Raw genomic sequence first — 17670 nt, forward strand, 5'->3', positions numbered from 1 at the left:
CATTACAGGTGGTTGAGTTTTTTTTAGATTAATCACGCTCGTTAACACGCTAATGTGGACAGCACTACTTTTAATTCTCCACATCACGTACACACACACCACTCCCATTTGATCCCAAACAAATGCATTTATTTGGACCTTTTCATTACAAAATATAAAAAGAAAACAAAACAATAACAAATGACATGACCGATAACTGATTGACCGTCTCTATTTACTGGAACTGTGGACAGAAAGAGTGTGTCTGAAGCGTGAACAGCATGAACAGAACGAGCAGCCTGAGCTCCTCCTGGCAGCAGAAGAATAGCTTTGTGCTTCAAAAGCTACACAGTCCAATAACAACCAGAATGTTTGCTCCTTTTTGCAGCAAAAGAACTCCCAAGGTTTCCCATGGTGCTTTGAGTTTTTGAGTGCCTACACTTTCAACAACCGTCACTTCTGTGGTCTCCTCTGTGGTTATTTGGCGCAGAAGTAATCCACCACCCCGCTGCCCTTCAAGCCATCAAAGAAGAAGAAGTTTCTGTGCGGAGCATCCCTCTGAGACAGCGCCTGTATTTATGAGGACACACAAGCAGACAATGAGACGAGAGCCTATTAGAATCAATGTGACACCGCTGTGATTTCTCAATAATCGCTTATTCCTTCCAACATTAGCGTGTGTAATTGAACTGATTGGGGTTTTCTTTGTTATGGTGCTCTCGGCTGAGGGTGAGGGACAGCGTAGCATTGGAGTTAGGGACCATGTGTGGGTTGCAGCCTGTTTCATCATGCAAGGAGATGGCGAGACAGCCTGGCTTTGCTCCACCACCATGTGGGTCCAAGGCCTGCTCCAACCACCAGTGAAGCCACCACATACCCTCCACCAGCCTTCGGTAAACGACCCCACCGCGTTCCAGTCTGTACGATGAGGTCACCCTCAATCGCCTATATAACGGCGTCACTGAGCTGACTTATCCAGCCTCCTGTGTAAACATGACCTAAATCTATACCCGCCACTCTGTTCCTACCTCAAACATGACCAATGCTCTCAATTACAAGGTCATAGTTTACTTACTAGGTGTGCTTCCATGGAATATTTTGATTCACACGCTGGACTTTGTGCCAAGATTTCAGACAGTCAGCAATGGATTTCATCAGTGACCGGAATGTTACCTCTTCAAGTCTTGGCATTTGAAAAGTGTCAGCAGCTAAAAGGTTTGGATGTATCCCAGATTCCAAGGAGGAGGGCAGCTGCCATATGGTTCAGACAGACCCTTATCAGACAAGGGATCGCACAGTTTATGAACGTTCTTTTGTGCAAAGCAGCACGATTCTAGGGAAGTACATTTCTGCATGAAAAATGGTTTCACTAATAGAGCATGGCGTTTATGTTTAAAAAAAATATGGGCAATAATGGGGAACTGTTTATTAACACAGATTCCCACTGCTTTCAATCCTGTTCAGTGATATTTTAAGTAGGACAGAGAGCAATGCACTGAATTTTCAGTTTTTCAGTCATTACAATTGATTTCCAAATGATGAAGCCCAAATTACTTAATTATTCTCTTTCATGCTGCACCATTTTAATGACATGTAAGCAGCGGCAGACATTTCTTACTGTCTAAAGCTCTTAATTAAAAAGAACCACATTTTAGCCTTTAAACATGCAGAGTGTGTTTCCTCAATGGCTGTACAGCTTAAAAAAACTACTAGACCAATTTTACACATATAAAAAATATTACCTTAGAAATATTACATTAAAAATAACTAAGCAACTGTTACACCTTTTTTTGTTTTTAAAATCCCATTTTCTCCCCAGTTTACAGGGGCAATTACCCAACCCACTCATTTGGACTCCCCAATCACTAATGATGCCCCAACACCAGGAAGGTGAAGACTAGCACATGCCTCCTCCGACACATGTAAAGTCAGCCACCACCTCTTTTCGAACTGGCAAGTAGCATCACAGCGTGTTTGGAGGAAAGCGCAGCGACTCTGTTCTGATACATCAGCTCACAGACGCCTTGTGCTGATCGACATCACCCTTTGGAGCCTTAACCCGCTGAACCACTCTGAACCCTCTATGTTACACACTTGTACATTTTACGCACCGGTGTGACTGAAAATTATTCCTAAAATAAGAAGTACAAACATAGCAAATTAGAACATTCAAGGTTGCGTAGATTTTGGTTGTAGGAATAAAACATTTGACAAAGATATGGCATTTGAATATGTAATTTTCTAAACCATGTGAACATATAAATAACCGAGAGCAAAGAATGTGAAAAACATGGACATAAGTCTCTCAAAAGTAAAGATGAACATATCACACTGCAATGAAGTGTAGCTCCACCCATCTCCATAGGTTTAAATTTTATTTAGGGAAGAAAATTGATTCTTTGATTTTGTAAGCTGATTTTCTATCTGCAGTGATAAATTCCATCAGTCATTCAATATATGTTTTCTTCTTTTCACTGTCACTAGTGCATGCTAAGCTTGGTCATGCTCATTCAGTATGACCAAATGATATATTTTTTAAAGAAACAAAACAAAAAACTGTTGGACCTGTTTTTAATGGTATGATGTGGAAACAATGGAATGGGAAACTCCTCACAAAAATAACACCTGACCTGTTTCTGGTATGGTAACATCCAACAGTCATCTGTAAATATGGAGTTCATATACAAAAGCCATGTTTCTAACATTTATTTGATACCTGCAGTAAAATGCATCATTTTTTTGGTCCAAGTGGCAAATGTAAATATTTATATCAGTCTACCCATGCTCATAAAAATGTACCAGAACAATCTAAAACAAACATTAAAATCTTACTGTATACAGAAAGGGTCTCTCTAACTATATTTTTTCCATGTCTATTCATGCACTGATTTGTGAAATTTTAGGACAGCAGCCAGGAAAACAGAGGTAAGGTCACAGTGTCATGTGTGAAGCAACTCTTATGTAGCAGCTCTGAGGCTCTGCCAGCACCAATCTCTACAATCTAGCTCAAGGACTTGTTTAAGGACTGAGTACTGTCTGTGGTTGAATATTTGTAGGGAAGTTTAAAACAAACATTCTGTAATCACAATCCCTGAGGTCCTGAGAGTAAATATGTATGATTTTCCTCCTAGTGAAGGTAAAGTGTAGAGAGTGGAGATAAGGGTGAGCTAGCCAGCACCAGTGTTCAGCAACTACAGCTATTCTGCATTAAACTGCTTATGGTACATAAGAATCCATCTAGATCCATTTTTGAGCATCACTGGAAACCAGGGTATCAGCAGGTATGAAGAAATTAAATGCAAGAAGCCAAACTAACGGCAAAAACTAATTGTAAACCTCTACACCAGAGGCCGGCAATTAGTTTTGGCCGCGGGACAGATATTTTCCAAGCCATTACGTGGCGGGCCACAAAAAAATCTGTTTTTGAAAAATAAAGCGAGTAAACCCAGAAAGAAATGAAAAAAATAAATAAAACACACCGCTCCTCACGCAGGGATCGAACACAAGTCATTAGGGTCGCAGTCCTTTAAACTACCGCTTCCCCGGCTAGTGAATTGAGATACAGATGGGAAAAAATACTTTAAAATGAGAAAGGGAGCCCGAGAACGGGTGGAAAAATGAGAACGCGTAGAAAATGAAGAGCGTGACAAAGAGACGGGAAGGCATGTAAACTAAAGTTCGTTTTATTTTTTATTTTTTTAATTATCATTTATTATAGTTCAAATAACCTCACAGACCAGATGTTTCAGACTTGCAGAGTCTTACATTATTAATTATTAGGTTCTGCAATAAGCTATGAAATTTGGCAATATTGAAATGCAATACATAAAAAGACAACCACATTTTTTTACTGTCTTTAGCATTTTTAAGATTTTTGGGAGATGGATCTCAAATATTTTTAGAAAACTCTATGTTTTTTTAGACCATTTAAGGATCTGCATGCACCCAGAAAAGCAGCAGTTTAAACCTAAAATATATAAAAGCAGAATAAAAGTCTTCACTAAATGAACAGTTTAAACTACATCCTACATTAATGCTTGTAAGATGTTTATTCACTGGTAAACAAACAAAAAGGCAATAGTTAACTAGCAATCCAGATCTAGTACTTTAAGTCAACAGTAATTATTTAGTAACTAAGCCTAAAGCAACAGCTGGTGCTTCACCAACGTTAGATTCAACTGGGCACTCTGAGTGAGTTCTTTGGGTTTTGGAAACTAATTTCAGCTATTAAAAATATAAATTTCAACTGTTTAGTGCTGAATTAAATTGCTTAAATTTTGCACATTACAAATGTTGCTGATTAATAAATATGTAAATAATTAGTAATAAATAAATGAAATGGGGTATTGAGCGTGTACCTTGACTATCTCCTGCCCAAGTACTCCTCCCACCACTGCACACACTGGAGCCATCTCAGAGAAGCAGTAGCTGTAAAAAGAAAAACAAACCATATAAAGTGAGATTATGCTGATGACTCAGACACCTCAGACGGAGATACTGGAATGTTCATGTTAGTCAGTCAGGACCTGACGAAGCTGTCGGGCAGCAGATCCGCATTCACCCCCAGGGCCTCCAGGACATCGTCCCGGATCTGTAGGAGAAGCTGTGAATCCTCAGCATAGCTGGCCGGGTCAGGATTGCGACCTTTATCCGTGCGGAATTTGAGCAACACTGTTGGAGGAGAAAGAGACTGGGATGTAATGATGTACAGAAATCAGAATCATAAAAAATATCATAAAAAAGGGGCCTAAGGTTTATATATTGTAATTTCATTAAAACATTTAGATATTTCAGATTGACAAAATGGCTTGTGATTAATCAATTCAGACAAGGTTCTTAGCAGAAAGAAAAACACAAATTTTACCACAATCAAAATTATTTTTGGTAGATAAGCACAAAATATTTAGAACCTGATAACAAGCACTAATATTTTATATATTTTCTCTTTTTTATCTAATTTTTAGTTTAAAGTTTTAAACATATTTAAGTGCTAGGACATTACACTGTAGTAAAAAACATTTAGGCAATTTAATTTATTTAATGATAAAGTGGCAAAATTAATGAAAACCTTATAAAAAACATTAAATATTCAGTCAACGGTTAAATTTTGTTTGTTTCAGACAAAACTGTTCATTTAAATGCAATGAAAATTTATGCAATGTGGAAATACACATTTAATATTATATGATACACTGTTACACCCCTAACAGTGACAGACCTGATCTTGACAGATATTAAATGCTACATTAAGTAACTTTTCTAACCACCCACTCAGCCACATTCCACAAACTGGAGCACTCTGAATTTCCACCAGTCAAAGAAACAACCACAAATAGCTACAATCATACATTAAGGAAACATTGTTTCTTCAAGGAAATTTACTCTTTCTATATTTTCCATGATAAGTTTCACAGCTTAGTTAAACAACTTTGCTGAAAGCTTTACACATTTGCACGAAGATATAAGACGGGTTGATGTTATTTTTTTCCTTTAAAAAAAAAATTACATCATCTACTTGTCCTGAACATCTGAAAATAAGCTTTTTGGAATGGTTTAGTTTTCACAGTCACAAAGAGAATACACAGTTTCTGTAGTTTATAGGCATATGCGAGTATTTAAAAATCTAATGCACAGCTGATGGCAAACTAATGAACTGCAGCCGTGTACTATATTGCACATGTAATATATGGAAATAATTCTGATTTTATGGACAAACAACAGGGCTCTCTCGTGGTTACACAATGTAGCATTGCATGTGATGAGCAGGGTTGAGCTTGATGCCTATGGGAAATTTACTTTTCCTGTGCTGCAAACTCAAACTTTAAATGTGTTAAAACAATCCCCTTGGTCAGCAGTAACTAGTTACATGTTAAAGCTTTATAGTTTTAAGATAATTTTAAACGATAGAAAGATTTTGAATGACCCACTAAAAAGAATAGCATCTTTGTGGTGGTCCTGTGGGGTCCTGACCATTTAATAACAGTTCTACCACATTAAGCTGTCTAGGGGAATAATGCCAAAAGTGGGCAAAGCTGGCATCAAAGCAAACGAAGCTACTTTGAAGAATATGAAGTAAAAAAAAAAAGTATGAAAAATATGTTGCTTTGTTAAATTGCATATTTAATTATATATATAATGTTTGTTACTTCATAGTTTTGATGTCTTCAGTATTAATCTACAATGTAGAAAATAATAAAAACAAAGAAAAATAAAATTTGACTGGTCCTGTATATTTTATAATTTTATAATAATTTATTATAAAAAATAACAGTATTCTGACTAAAGATGATGAATACACGTGAGGTCATTTTTGTCATGCATGTGTAGTTCACGTCCAACCCACCCCAAACCTGTTTTTGATTTGTTTTCTTATCACAATAATGAAAAGCTACATAACTGTCAAGCTTGATTAAATAACATTATGTTGATGATAATAATTAATAGGAACCTGGCCTTTACATTCATGTAATCACCAGCTGTGATCTTGTGTATGTAATTTTTCTCTTCATATCACCCATATTTGTGTAATCTCTGTTAATCACTGCTTTCAGAGACTAAAGCCCACACTGAGATAAATATATGCTGTCATCTTCACAATCCTCCTACGACCAGCTTTGAAGGAGACACCTTAAAAATAAAACCCAGGCAAATGAAGGGCCAAATTTCTGAAACTCTCAGAGAACTTTTAGACCCTACTGAAACCAGACACAGACCTAAAACAATGTGGCTGTTTGAGGTTTAGGAAAGATTCAAATCAGTGACAGAATATCTGTCTCGCTAACCCCATCAGTGAGGTGACATAACCTCAGAGAAATCAGTGGGGTGAGACAGAGGAAACAGCTCTTCCTCAAAAGCAGCTCAGCCGTCACATGCCATTTATAAGCACTCTAATGTACCCGCTAACCTTTAAATGCTTCAACACACAAATAGGACGTGTTTTTCTTTCCATCGGTTCTCTACTATACGAGAAGGAGGGGCCACTGGAGCGTCTGAAGCCGTTTTTACAGAGGCGGAGGCAGCCTGTTTTCAGTTTAAAGTCACTGCACATGACTAGCCATGGACAGCCTGTGATGGAAAACGAGCTGTCCTGTATGTGGATGCCAGGTGAGCTCATATAAAAAGACTCATTAGAGCAGTCTCAGCTCGCCAATGGAACATAACTATAGGCTAGACAGCATTTTCACGGTTTCTATAATCAGCCCACCTTATGTACAGAATGTTCAAAAATGTACAGAAACAAAAAGTTGCTATTCTCAACTTAGTTTGACGACCTCATGTTCAGTGGGGGTGATCTGAGACCAACCTACCATGTTTCCTTTACTTTAACTATATTAACTGTTATCTTCAATGCAAATTTGTATCTTCTGAAACTTTTTTAAAAATAAATCATTGGGTTTTCTGTTTCTGAGGTGTTTTTCGTTGCATGCATGAAATGCATGAAAATCATGAAAATTCATGCATGAAAATCAACTTCTCTAAAAAGGTCAATGTGAATAATAAACTGTTTAGAAGGACATTACAAGGCAGCACATGATAAAATTTATTTATTTGGAACTCAACAAACTGGCTTGGGTTTAGTAATGATTTTGAATTTGGTAAAGGCACTTTGCACATTTTATTTATTACAAATGTTTCAACCGACATTTGTATGGATTATTATTTACAACATTGCTAAAAATTTATGCTTAAGGTTTATTAATGCCAATAGTGTCAATAATAATTAGTTAAGAAATTACTCAAATATTTAACAATCAATGTTACTGTTTAAGTACTGTTATTTGTGTCCCTTGTTGTAAAGTACTACAGAATTTGACAAAGATAATATATTGTGCATGCACACTTGTTTGGTAGCGGTGAGTCAAATTATATGGTACACAATAATACGGTCATAATTTTTAAAAGCAAAATACCCTGAAATAGATTTTATTATTTTAGTGCCCTATCTCCCAGCCCTATTATTGGATACCTTGCAGTAAAAAGTAGTCTGACGGGGTGCGCTTCAGACGACCTTTGACCTCCTCACTCGTCCAGTCTATCTCCAGGGCTTCTTTGAGGGAGCAAAAACTGGCCGTCTTTTTACAAGACAAAGAAAGCAAAAAACAGGAGTGTGGATTAAGACAACTATAAGCTTTGTTAAACAGAAATGATCAAAGAAAAAAAAACTGTACCACACCCTTTTCACCATGGTGGTCTCATTAGGGTCAATTTTGGGTTTCTTCACTTCAGGTCCATCATTAGTCTCTTCTGACGGTTTCACAATCTTCGGTTTCTCTCTAAAGAAGAAAAGAACAAGAAGAGAGAGACATCAATACTGAACCACACGAGATTTCATTAATTATAAAACAGCAGAAAGTCCCATACTCCACATAATGATGCTCCTGGCCCAGGTCAGAGAACATGTATCCATGGTAACCAAACACATCCCCACAGAAGACCTTAATGTTTTTGGAGGCACAGAGCTGATCCACATGCATCATCAGGTCTTTGGAGCATCCAGTCAGACAAACCTGGGAATTACAACAAAATACAAAATGTTATAATAAAACAATAATCTCTAAATAAAAGTTCATTTAATTTACATTTATCCTCTAGAACTACTCATGAGAGCTGAACAATTAATCTTCAACATCCTAATCAATCAATTCATCAATTAGCCTGCCATCGTTGATCAAACTGCTAGCTAAATTCACAACAGTACCGGAAGAACCTACAATCTGTTCAGCATGCTAACAGCATATTACACTCGACAGGACAAAACAAGAAAACAGGAACACTATACGGCGGCACTCAACATAAATACAAAAAAAAGCAAGGTTGTAACTTGTAAATAAGCTTATAACACCACATTTACGAATTTTATTTACTCTAACCAAAGACACAATGATTACTGATACATATAATCATTAGAAGGACAACCAATATACTCAATAAAAAGCAGTCCATTTTAAGCAGCCCTAGACTACTGTATATCATTATAAAAAAACAATTTTTAGCTACTGCCAATATGATGCAAGTAGCCATATTACTTTTTTTTTGTTTAAAAGAACATCTGCTGCACATCCAATCTGAATTATTTACTCTATTTTACTCATTCAGAGTCCATACACTTTTTAACCAACACATTTTCATGATCTTTTTTCATGACTTTTTCATGCCTTCAAGGCAAATTTTCATGACCATACGATTTTTAAAACATCAGTGCAGACATGGAAAATAAAACCCCATATCACCCAAAACTATAACTGAAATTGATTATAGCAGGCATAAAATGAATCTGACACACAATCAGATCCTGAGAGCTCCATTGTTTTGAGCTAAGATACTGAATTAACTCTGAGCTGATGTATTTAGTAGCTCAAAATAGATTTTCTCCATCGATAAACTGAAACTTTTTATTTTTTCATAACTTATCCAGGCCTGGAAATTGCTATTTTCAAATTCCATGTCTTTTCCAGGTTTTTCATGACTGTACGAACCCAGCTCATTTTTTAACATTTATCCATCTTTCGTCACATGTTTGCCATATCCACCTATTTTCTTTTTTGCACATTACGTGAGATGTCTAGATCATGCATTCCTGCTGCTTATCAGCTTTTTTCTCAGGCTACATGTTAGCTAACATGCTTCAGATCCTTACTGCTAACCTATCACTGACTCAAAGATAAGTTATCTCTCTAAACCAGAGGACCATGAACTATTTTGATACATCCTGCAGTTTATTCAGGGTGATCGGACCCCAGAGCATGGTTCTGTGAAGCATGTGACTAAAAGCTACAGTAATTAAATAAAGGGACTTCAGAAATTATGGATTTCTGACCAGTGGGTTTGGTCCATCTTATCTTTGACACCACCCGTAAAATGTTCACAGCCTGGATTGGTGATAACTACAGCCCTGGCACGTGTACTCACAACTTCACAGACTCTTTAGATACTGATATATAAAGTGACTCTGGGTGGCTCCAGAGAGAGCACACTGCATCTTCATTTATCTGCTCTGACCGGAGGTTGTTTACAGCCAAACCATTGTTGTTTACTTCATGAGTTAGAACATCACCGCGGGAGTCATTAGCTGATAAGCAGTGCACACCAAGAACGTTGGATTTACAAGGATTTCAGAACATGGGTGGTTGTGTAATTGAAAACGGATTATTGATAACAAGCAAATGAGCAAATGACCTCAGGAGGACCCCTTGGTAAACTGGCTGCTTCATCACTTCATCAATGTTTAAAAACAACATTTAAAAAAATTATTTTACATTTTATTTATTTAGGATATTTAAACATTTATATACTTAAATTCTAATATCTAAATATTCTTTATAATAAAAAAAGGTGTAATTGCATTATTGTATTATACATTAATATTTATGTATTTAAGTTCTTAAAATACAAACAATAAATGATTTCTGGGACAATATATCATCTTAAAAAAAAAAATAAAACAGTCATCATGACAGGCCAACTCTCTACCACTCTCTTGACATTTAACCTATTGCCAGTTACAAATAAAAACTGTTCACAAGGCCTTTTTTTTTAAAGCAAGTCCATCCTGTCATTTTCCCAGCAGCGACACACTGCATATGACCAAGAGCACAGTGACATCTAGAGGATGTCACTAAACGAGAAAAACAACAGGAAAAGCATGTCTACAAGACATGCAATCACTTTTTAAATACACTAAACAGCCAACATCCCACATTACCATGTATTTTATAATCTTGCTTGAGGCTCACTAATGTGCTAAGTGACAAAACAGTGAATTCACATTTGAACGCATATTTTCTGTTGCACAGTGACAGTGGCTTCATCTCTCAGATTTAAACAAGCTGTTTTTGTTACGTTGCTTTTAAGACTGAGTAACTGTACATTCCTTCTTTTGAATGCATTACGTTACTTTGAGCGTATAACACTTAAGCACAGCAGTATTCTGTCTTGAAAGCAGTTCATCACTTATTGTGAAGTTTTAAGGGTTTTTTCAATAATTATATAATTATTTATGTTTGCTGGTTTTATGCATACACTACAAATTCGGCACCTTAGTATTTTGGTAGATTGTTTTGCTACATTATAATATTTTATGCTACACTTAATTTTGTTTGATTATTATTTTGTAAATCACTGTTGTTTATAAAAGTTTACAGTTTTTTTGTCTGCACTAAAAAATTTAAAATGTCATGCTATTTAAAATTTTAACATTTATTGTACATCAAGAATATTATCGCAAAATTACAGCAAACTATTGTAATATTATATTATGTTACAACCGTATTGTCCACCTCTATCTATTATATATTTATGCTAATTGGCAGATTTGGTGTTCGTGTTTTCATTTTCTTTGATTATTTGATTGCAGACAATACAAACCCACATATTCCTGTGGCCAATATGGCCAATGTTTGTTTTATTTGTTAATATACATTAATTTCCTGCATTTCAGTTCAGAAATGGGGCAATTCAGGACTTAGTTATGTTTGAAAGGCTTAAAAAAATATACATACAAAAACAATGTGATTTTGATTTTAAAAAATGGACAAAAGAAACACCCAAAACACCTCAGTACCTAAATGTCTTCTCTGTGTTGTAAAAAGAAATAGCTATATTATGAAGTGGTAAATGCTTTACCATCCTATTTTATTTTGGGATATATATTAATGAAATTAAGTTGACCAGATAAAACACGAAAACTGCCTGCAATTAAATCAAAGTGTAAAAAACACTCTTATTTGCATTTTCCACAATGTCCACACCACTCTGAGCAGATTCTAAATAGGAAGGCATTACTGAGATTAGGGCTCTTTAACAGCATGAGCAAAACAACATTTTAATGAGCTGTAACCCGTTTGACATGTACTTGTCATTCAACACAATGGGATTGGATTAGGGAGGATTTTCATACCCATGCCGTCCATCATTCTAGCTTCTTGCAAAACCCAAAGACTACACCATTTTAATATGCTGTTATGGCAGCAGTAAACGGGTACAGAACACTGAATATATCATCCTAACAGACAGCCTGCACCTTGAGCAATAGCTGTCAATCGCAGCCACACACAGCAATTACCACACAGTCCAACCGTGTGCGCAGGCATGACTACTTCTTCCTTACACAACTATATTTCTGAAATACCAACAGAGACAGATAAAAGAGTGAAGTCAACTCTGTTAGACCCCCTCCTCTCACTGCAGCTCTTCCCCGCCTTCTCAACTCTCGCTAGTACTCCCACTGGGAGAATTACGATGCCTCTCAAACACAGACAAGCTGGGAGGCAGCTCGTCTCTGCTTTGAACACTTACTGAGTGCTCAAAAATTTGCTCAAAATCTGGTCCTAGTCCAATTTCAGCGCAAAACAATAACAATACACTAAGGAACAGACAAGACAAGTAACAGCTTATTTTCTCCAGTTAACACCAAAGTCATAAACAATTCACTCTTATCTTATTCAAAGCCACACCGCATTTTCCTCTATTCTATATTCCAAAAGAAACACATACCACACTAACTTTTCTCATGCCTTTGTATTTAAACTCAACATATGCTCGTGTTGAACACAGAAAAAAAATGGAAAAATGGTGGAAATAAAGAACTGCCATTTGCATTGTCTCTTTTAATAATGACAACAATAACACAGCTTAAATACATCATCTATTGGTCATGATAACAACAACTAAACGCAATTTAAGTGGCCCATATTGCACATTTGTTCTTCTAATTTTCCCCAAAATAAATATATATAATTTGAGAGAATTTAAATAACAAAACTGCAAATTTCCATGACCGCCTCCCAACCTCACTTTATCCATTAAAATTAAACACGCTACTGGAGAAACTGTGATGTGCCCATATGACCCATATGAACAATTTACCATACCCAAATGACAATATAGATTTTTGGACCACTATTCACAAACTCATTCACCAAAGACATTCTATAAAATGTTAAAGAGCAGCAAATCCTGGAACATCACATTCTCCTAGACCTGCTATTGTGTTTGTTACCTGACGGACATGAGCCTGTAAATGTTTACCACCAAACAGTATCATAGAATTTATGATTTGTCGACAATTGCAAAAAAATTGTTCAATGCTTACAAATGTTTATATTGTGCCATTATTGTTCCTCATTTTTAATAATAGTAGACTCAGCCTCCACAGCTAATCCAATAAAACAAAATTGGCTTTTTTCACTATTTTACCCCTTTCTTCTAAATAAGCTTAATAGGTCTACATCAGTCAAGTAGGAAAACACAGGTAAATGTCAGCATGTAAGTTTTAAGTTGGTGAATAAAGCCCAAACCCTAATAAACATTTAGTCTGCATTAAAAATGAATTAGTATATCAGTCTTGATGAAGGTAATCATTAGTAATTAGGAGATTCCAAGCTTTATAAAATTTACTTCCAACCTTAAACAAACACTAAGCAACCCTGGCCATATGGAATAAAACCTAATATTCAGCTAATTCTATTGCATATTTACAGTACAAAAACTTGGACACCTTACAAATTCAGGATTTAAACAACTCTAGTTTGGAAGAAATGAAAGCTTTCAAACACTTTCCTTTTCATTAGACCCATTTTACACCACCATTTACTGACTACAAAGATGGATCTACACACAATAAAATGGACACCCTTAGTCAAAATAACTGTTTCTCTAAAGAGCTAACAAATAAAGTGAGTACCTAATTTTCAAAAGTCGGATTAAACATAGAGTCCCTCAATGTGACTGAATTGAATAGAATTAAATAATAAATTGTATTATTCAGAGACATAGATGAATTTCCCTAATTGAATGTAGTTTAAAACCAGAAAATCTTTAACAGACAACAAAACGCAATGATCTTAACAGTAAATATACTGGATATTACCACAGCTGAGCGGGCTTTGATTCAAAACCACAGGCCCACAATAATCTTATCAGGGAAAATTCTCTTTACTCACCGCATCAAACTGCAGAAAGAAGTCGTCGGACTTGCTCTCTACTTGATCAGTATCAGCCTTAACTTCCACCATTGGATTAAGGAACTGGGCTCGTTCCAGAGAAGCCTGAGCGTGATTTTGACCATTTGCATCCACTGGGATCAGGAACTGAGCTCGCCTGGATTCCTCTGTAACCTGAGCAAAAACATTCAGCAATTGGATTATTTGGTGTGCACAATGGAATAATGCATTACAGAATTTTATCCATGATGGGAATGCTGCATGTCTAAATGTCTGTAAACAAAAAAAAAAAACACCAAATATTAGGTAAAAATATTTTATACAGAACAATATTTTATTTATTTTATTGTGTTTTGTTGGTATGTCTGCTGGGATGTTAAAATATTCTGTGCATAGTATTTTTTCGTTGCAGTTCTGTATTGATTTTTTTAACTGAAATTATTCAAAATGCAAAAATAAAACCTTTTGAGTTTGGAGAAATGAATGAAAAGATCAAATATCTTAAACTGAAAAAGTAATGTTGAAAATGAATGACAAAATGTAAAATGCAAAAACATGTTTAGTATATTTGGCCTTGCCCAATTGTTTCATTCTGTACAGTTTTAACCAAAAACTTTCATTTTGTCTATCCCAAGCTGACAATTATTGTTACAATCTGACAGTATTCAGCAACAAAAACATATCTGAGTTCAAGTACTAACAATGAAAAAGAGCTGCTCTGCAAATTCAGAATCAGTTCCCAAAGAACAATACCATTTTATTTTTTATTGATGAGAAGCTGGGGGCTTTAAACCTATCCAGCTGTCACTGGGTATTGGGTATAGTGATCTTACACTCATATATTGCTTCTTCAGGAAGTTCTGTTCTACTTGCAATATCTTTTTATAGTGATATACAATGATCACGTGTCAGCTGAGTACTTTACCTGTTCATGGTCCAACAGAGTGAGACCCTTCACTCCAGCCAGGATAAGGTTTTTTGCCACTTCAGCCCCCAGACCTCTCAGTCCAACCAGGAGCACTCGAGACCCCCTCAGTCTTGCAAAAACAAAAAACAAAAAAAAAAAGCAGTAGGCTATATTAATAACTTGTAACCACTATGCAATATTAGTTCTGTAACAGTCAAAAGTTTGGGCATACCTTCTTATTCAACGTTTTTCTTTCTTTATTTTTTTTCTTCTACACCATACATTAAGATTAATATTAAAGACGTGTAAACAATTAAGGAACACATGGAACTATGTAGTGAACAGTAAAAAATGACCTCTGAAATCACTGACTAAACCTAAACCTGATCAACTGAGATGGTGATTTGAGATGATTCAGGGTGAGCTGGAGCAGCAACTATTGTTCAGCACCTACAGGAATACCTTCAAGATGCTGAGAAAACTATTTCAGGTGACTCTCCATGATATACCAAGAGTGTGCAGATCTGTCCTCAAAGACAAATGTGGTACTTTGAAGAATCTAAAGTATAAAACATATATTTTAGTTTGTTTAGATATATTTGTTTACAAAATGATTCTGCATGTGTTCCTGTATTGATTTAAATGTCTTCAATATTAAATTTACAAATGTAAAAAAAAAAAAAGAATTCATAAAAAGTAAGAAAACATATTAAAGGATAAAAGCTTGAAGCCCGTTATTATTATGTAAGCAACCCACATATTTTGACTAACACCATGTTAGTAAACTGCAAAAAAAAAAAAAAAATCTTAACGTAAAATTATCTATTTTTTTTTTCTCTAATAAGATTTTTGTCCCCAGCTGGCACACAACTGACCTTCAAAGTTGAAATGTGGTTGAAATATGACTAAAGTAATATATTATAGTTTTAGTGTTTTTGAGATCAGATGTTGAATCAGATTGGTAGTGGTGGGTAAATTCGTTATACTCAGATTTACTGCAGTGATGTAAGTTTATTGTTAACACTTTGTTAACCATAGGATTTTCTGATTTTAATGAGCTATGGTTTATTAAAGGTTGAACATATGCATTATTGCATTACAGTATGGAGCCTCTGCATGATGGGGCTTCCCTCGTTTACAGCTAAATACTAAGGTTTTTACGCTTTAGCGCAATAATTCTGAGATTATTAAGCGAATGAATGACTGGTCGTGCTCTGTGCCCATGTTAGGATGCACATAACGGAGGTTATTTGTGTTTATTAGCTGGTTTATTAGCTATATGTGTGAGTTTAGCTACTCCGCTAAGCTCAGTCTAAAGCTAAAGCTTTCACCTCTTTTGTGCGTCCAGACCCCACAGCCGGATCTGCCGGTCATACTGAGCCGCTTCCTCCTCGCTGATAATGTTCTCCTCCTTCTCGATCATATCGATCATCTTAGAAACGCTCAGACCAGCCCGCAGCACAGTAGAATCCGCTCAGTTTAAACCCGATTCTTCCCAGAACCGATTCACCCATTCAAAGAGAGAAATCCCGCTTACTGCACTATACAGGCGCTCACTGATGACGTCGCTATAGACCACATGCAGGCAAAACGTGTGATGAGAGGATCCACCTCTTACACAGCAGCACCAGTCCAAACATTTCACCAACCTCTTTTTATTCAATATGTTCTATTTTTACAATGTAAATGTAATATTGAATATATTAAAGCTATACAGGAGCACATGCAGAATTATTAAACCAGAATATGTTCTATACTTTAGATTCTTCTAGGTACAACATTTATCTTTGAGACAGATCAGCACACTCTTGGTATTTTCTTTTTCTTTTTTTCAAAATTTTCCCTATTTTCTTCCCAGTTTACACAGCCAATTACCCAACCCACTTATTAGGACTCCTCATCACTAATAATGCCCCAACACCAGGACGATGAAGATTAGCACATGCCTTCTCCGATACATGTGAAAGTCAGACACAGCCTCTTTTCGTAGCATTGGCAAGTAGCATCAGGAAAGAATAGCGACTCGGACGTCAATACATCAGCTCACAGACGCCTTGTGCTGCGGACATCACCTGTGGTTATGTTGGGAGAGAGAGCGCCATCCACCCACCCAGAGAGACAAGGCCAATTGTGCTCTCTCAGGGCTGCGGTAGCCGATGGCAAGCTACATGAACAGGATTCAAACTGGCAATCTCCTGATCATAGTGGCAGCGCTTAGCCCGCTGAACCCGCAGGGTCCTCACTCTTGGTATTTTGTGAGAGGCTTCATGAGGTTGAGTCATCTGGAATAGTTTTCTAAGCATCTTAAAGGAGTTCCTGGAGGTGCTAAACAGTAGCTGCTACTTTTCCTTCACACTGTGAAGCTCCAGCTCATCCCAGATCACCATCTCAATTGATGAGGTTTAGGTCAGGGGATTGAAACATTGTGTAAATACTTCGTTTTGAAATACATTTTTTTAATTTTATTTTTGTTTTCTCTTCTTTTTTTCCTCTGGCTATGTATTGTCTTGTATAATATATTTCTGTATTTTCCATGTCAGAAGTTTAACATTAACCAAGGCCTAATAAGCAATGTTAAATAAATGTTGTTTTAACCCTTTCAAACCCTGCATCCCTTACAATGGACTTCATGTATTTTCTTTTGTTGCACATAACAGTAATTGAGACCATGTTATCCATTAGAATTAGTAGCTTAGCCCCATTTTTATTTTATAGAGCTTGTATTAGAATATTAGAATCTTCCCTTTTTTGGATTACAGGTAGAAAACAACATTCTTATATTTTTCAGTGGAACATAATTCAGTTCTGAAATGGTTAAGGTTGTTTTTACGTAATCAACCCTAA

General features: G+C 36.1%; 1 protein-coding gene across 1 annotated transcript; it reads right to left on the bottom strand.

Moving 5' to 3' along the window:
* Positions 1-107: 107 nt before the first annotated feature.
* sae1 (SUMO1 activating enzyme subunit 1) lies at positions 108-16395 on the bottom strand. Its single transcript, XM_022671059.2, has 9 exons — positions 16158-16395; positions 14845-14956; positions 13920-14093; positions 8341-8486; positions 8153-8252; positions 7946-8051; positions 4506-4650; positions 4338-4407; positions 108-549 (listed from the first exon to the last, which is right to left on the bottom strand). Exons 1-9 carry the CDS (start codon positions 16256-16258, stop codon positions 457-459), a joined length of 1047 nt encoding a protein of 348 aa, XP_022526780.1. The 5' UTR covers positions 16259-16395; the 3' UTR covers positions 108-456.
* Between the last annotated feature and the right edge of the window lie 1275 nt (positions 16396-17670).

Source organism: Astyanax mexicanus, chromosome 18, assembly GCF_023375975.1.
Source record: "Astyanax mexicanus isolate ESR-SI-001 chromosome 18, AstMex3_surface, whole genome shotgun sequence".
Classification (NCBI taxonomy): domain Eukaryota; kingdom Metazoa; phylum Chordata; class Actinopteri; order Characiformes; family Acestrorhamphidae; genus Astyanax; species Astyanax mexicanus.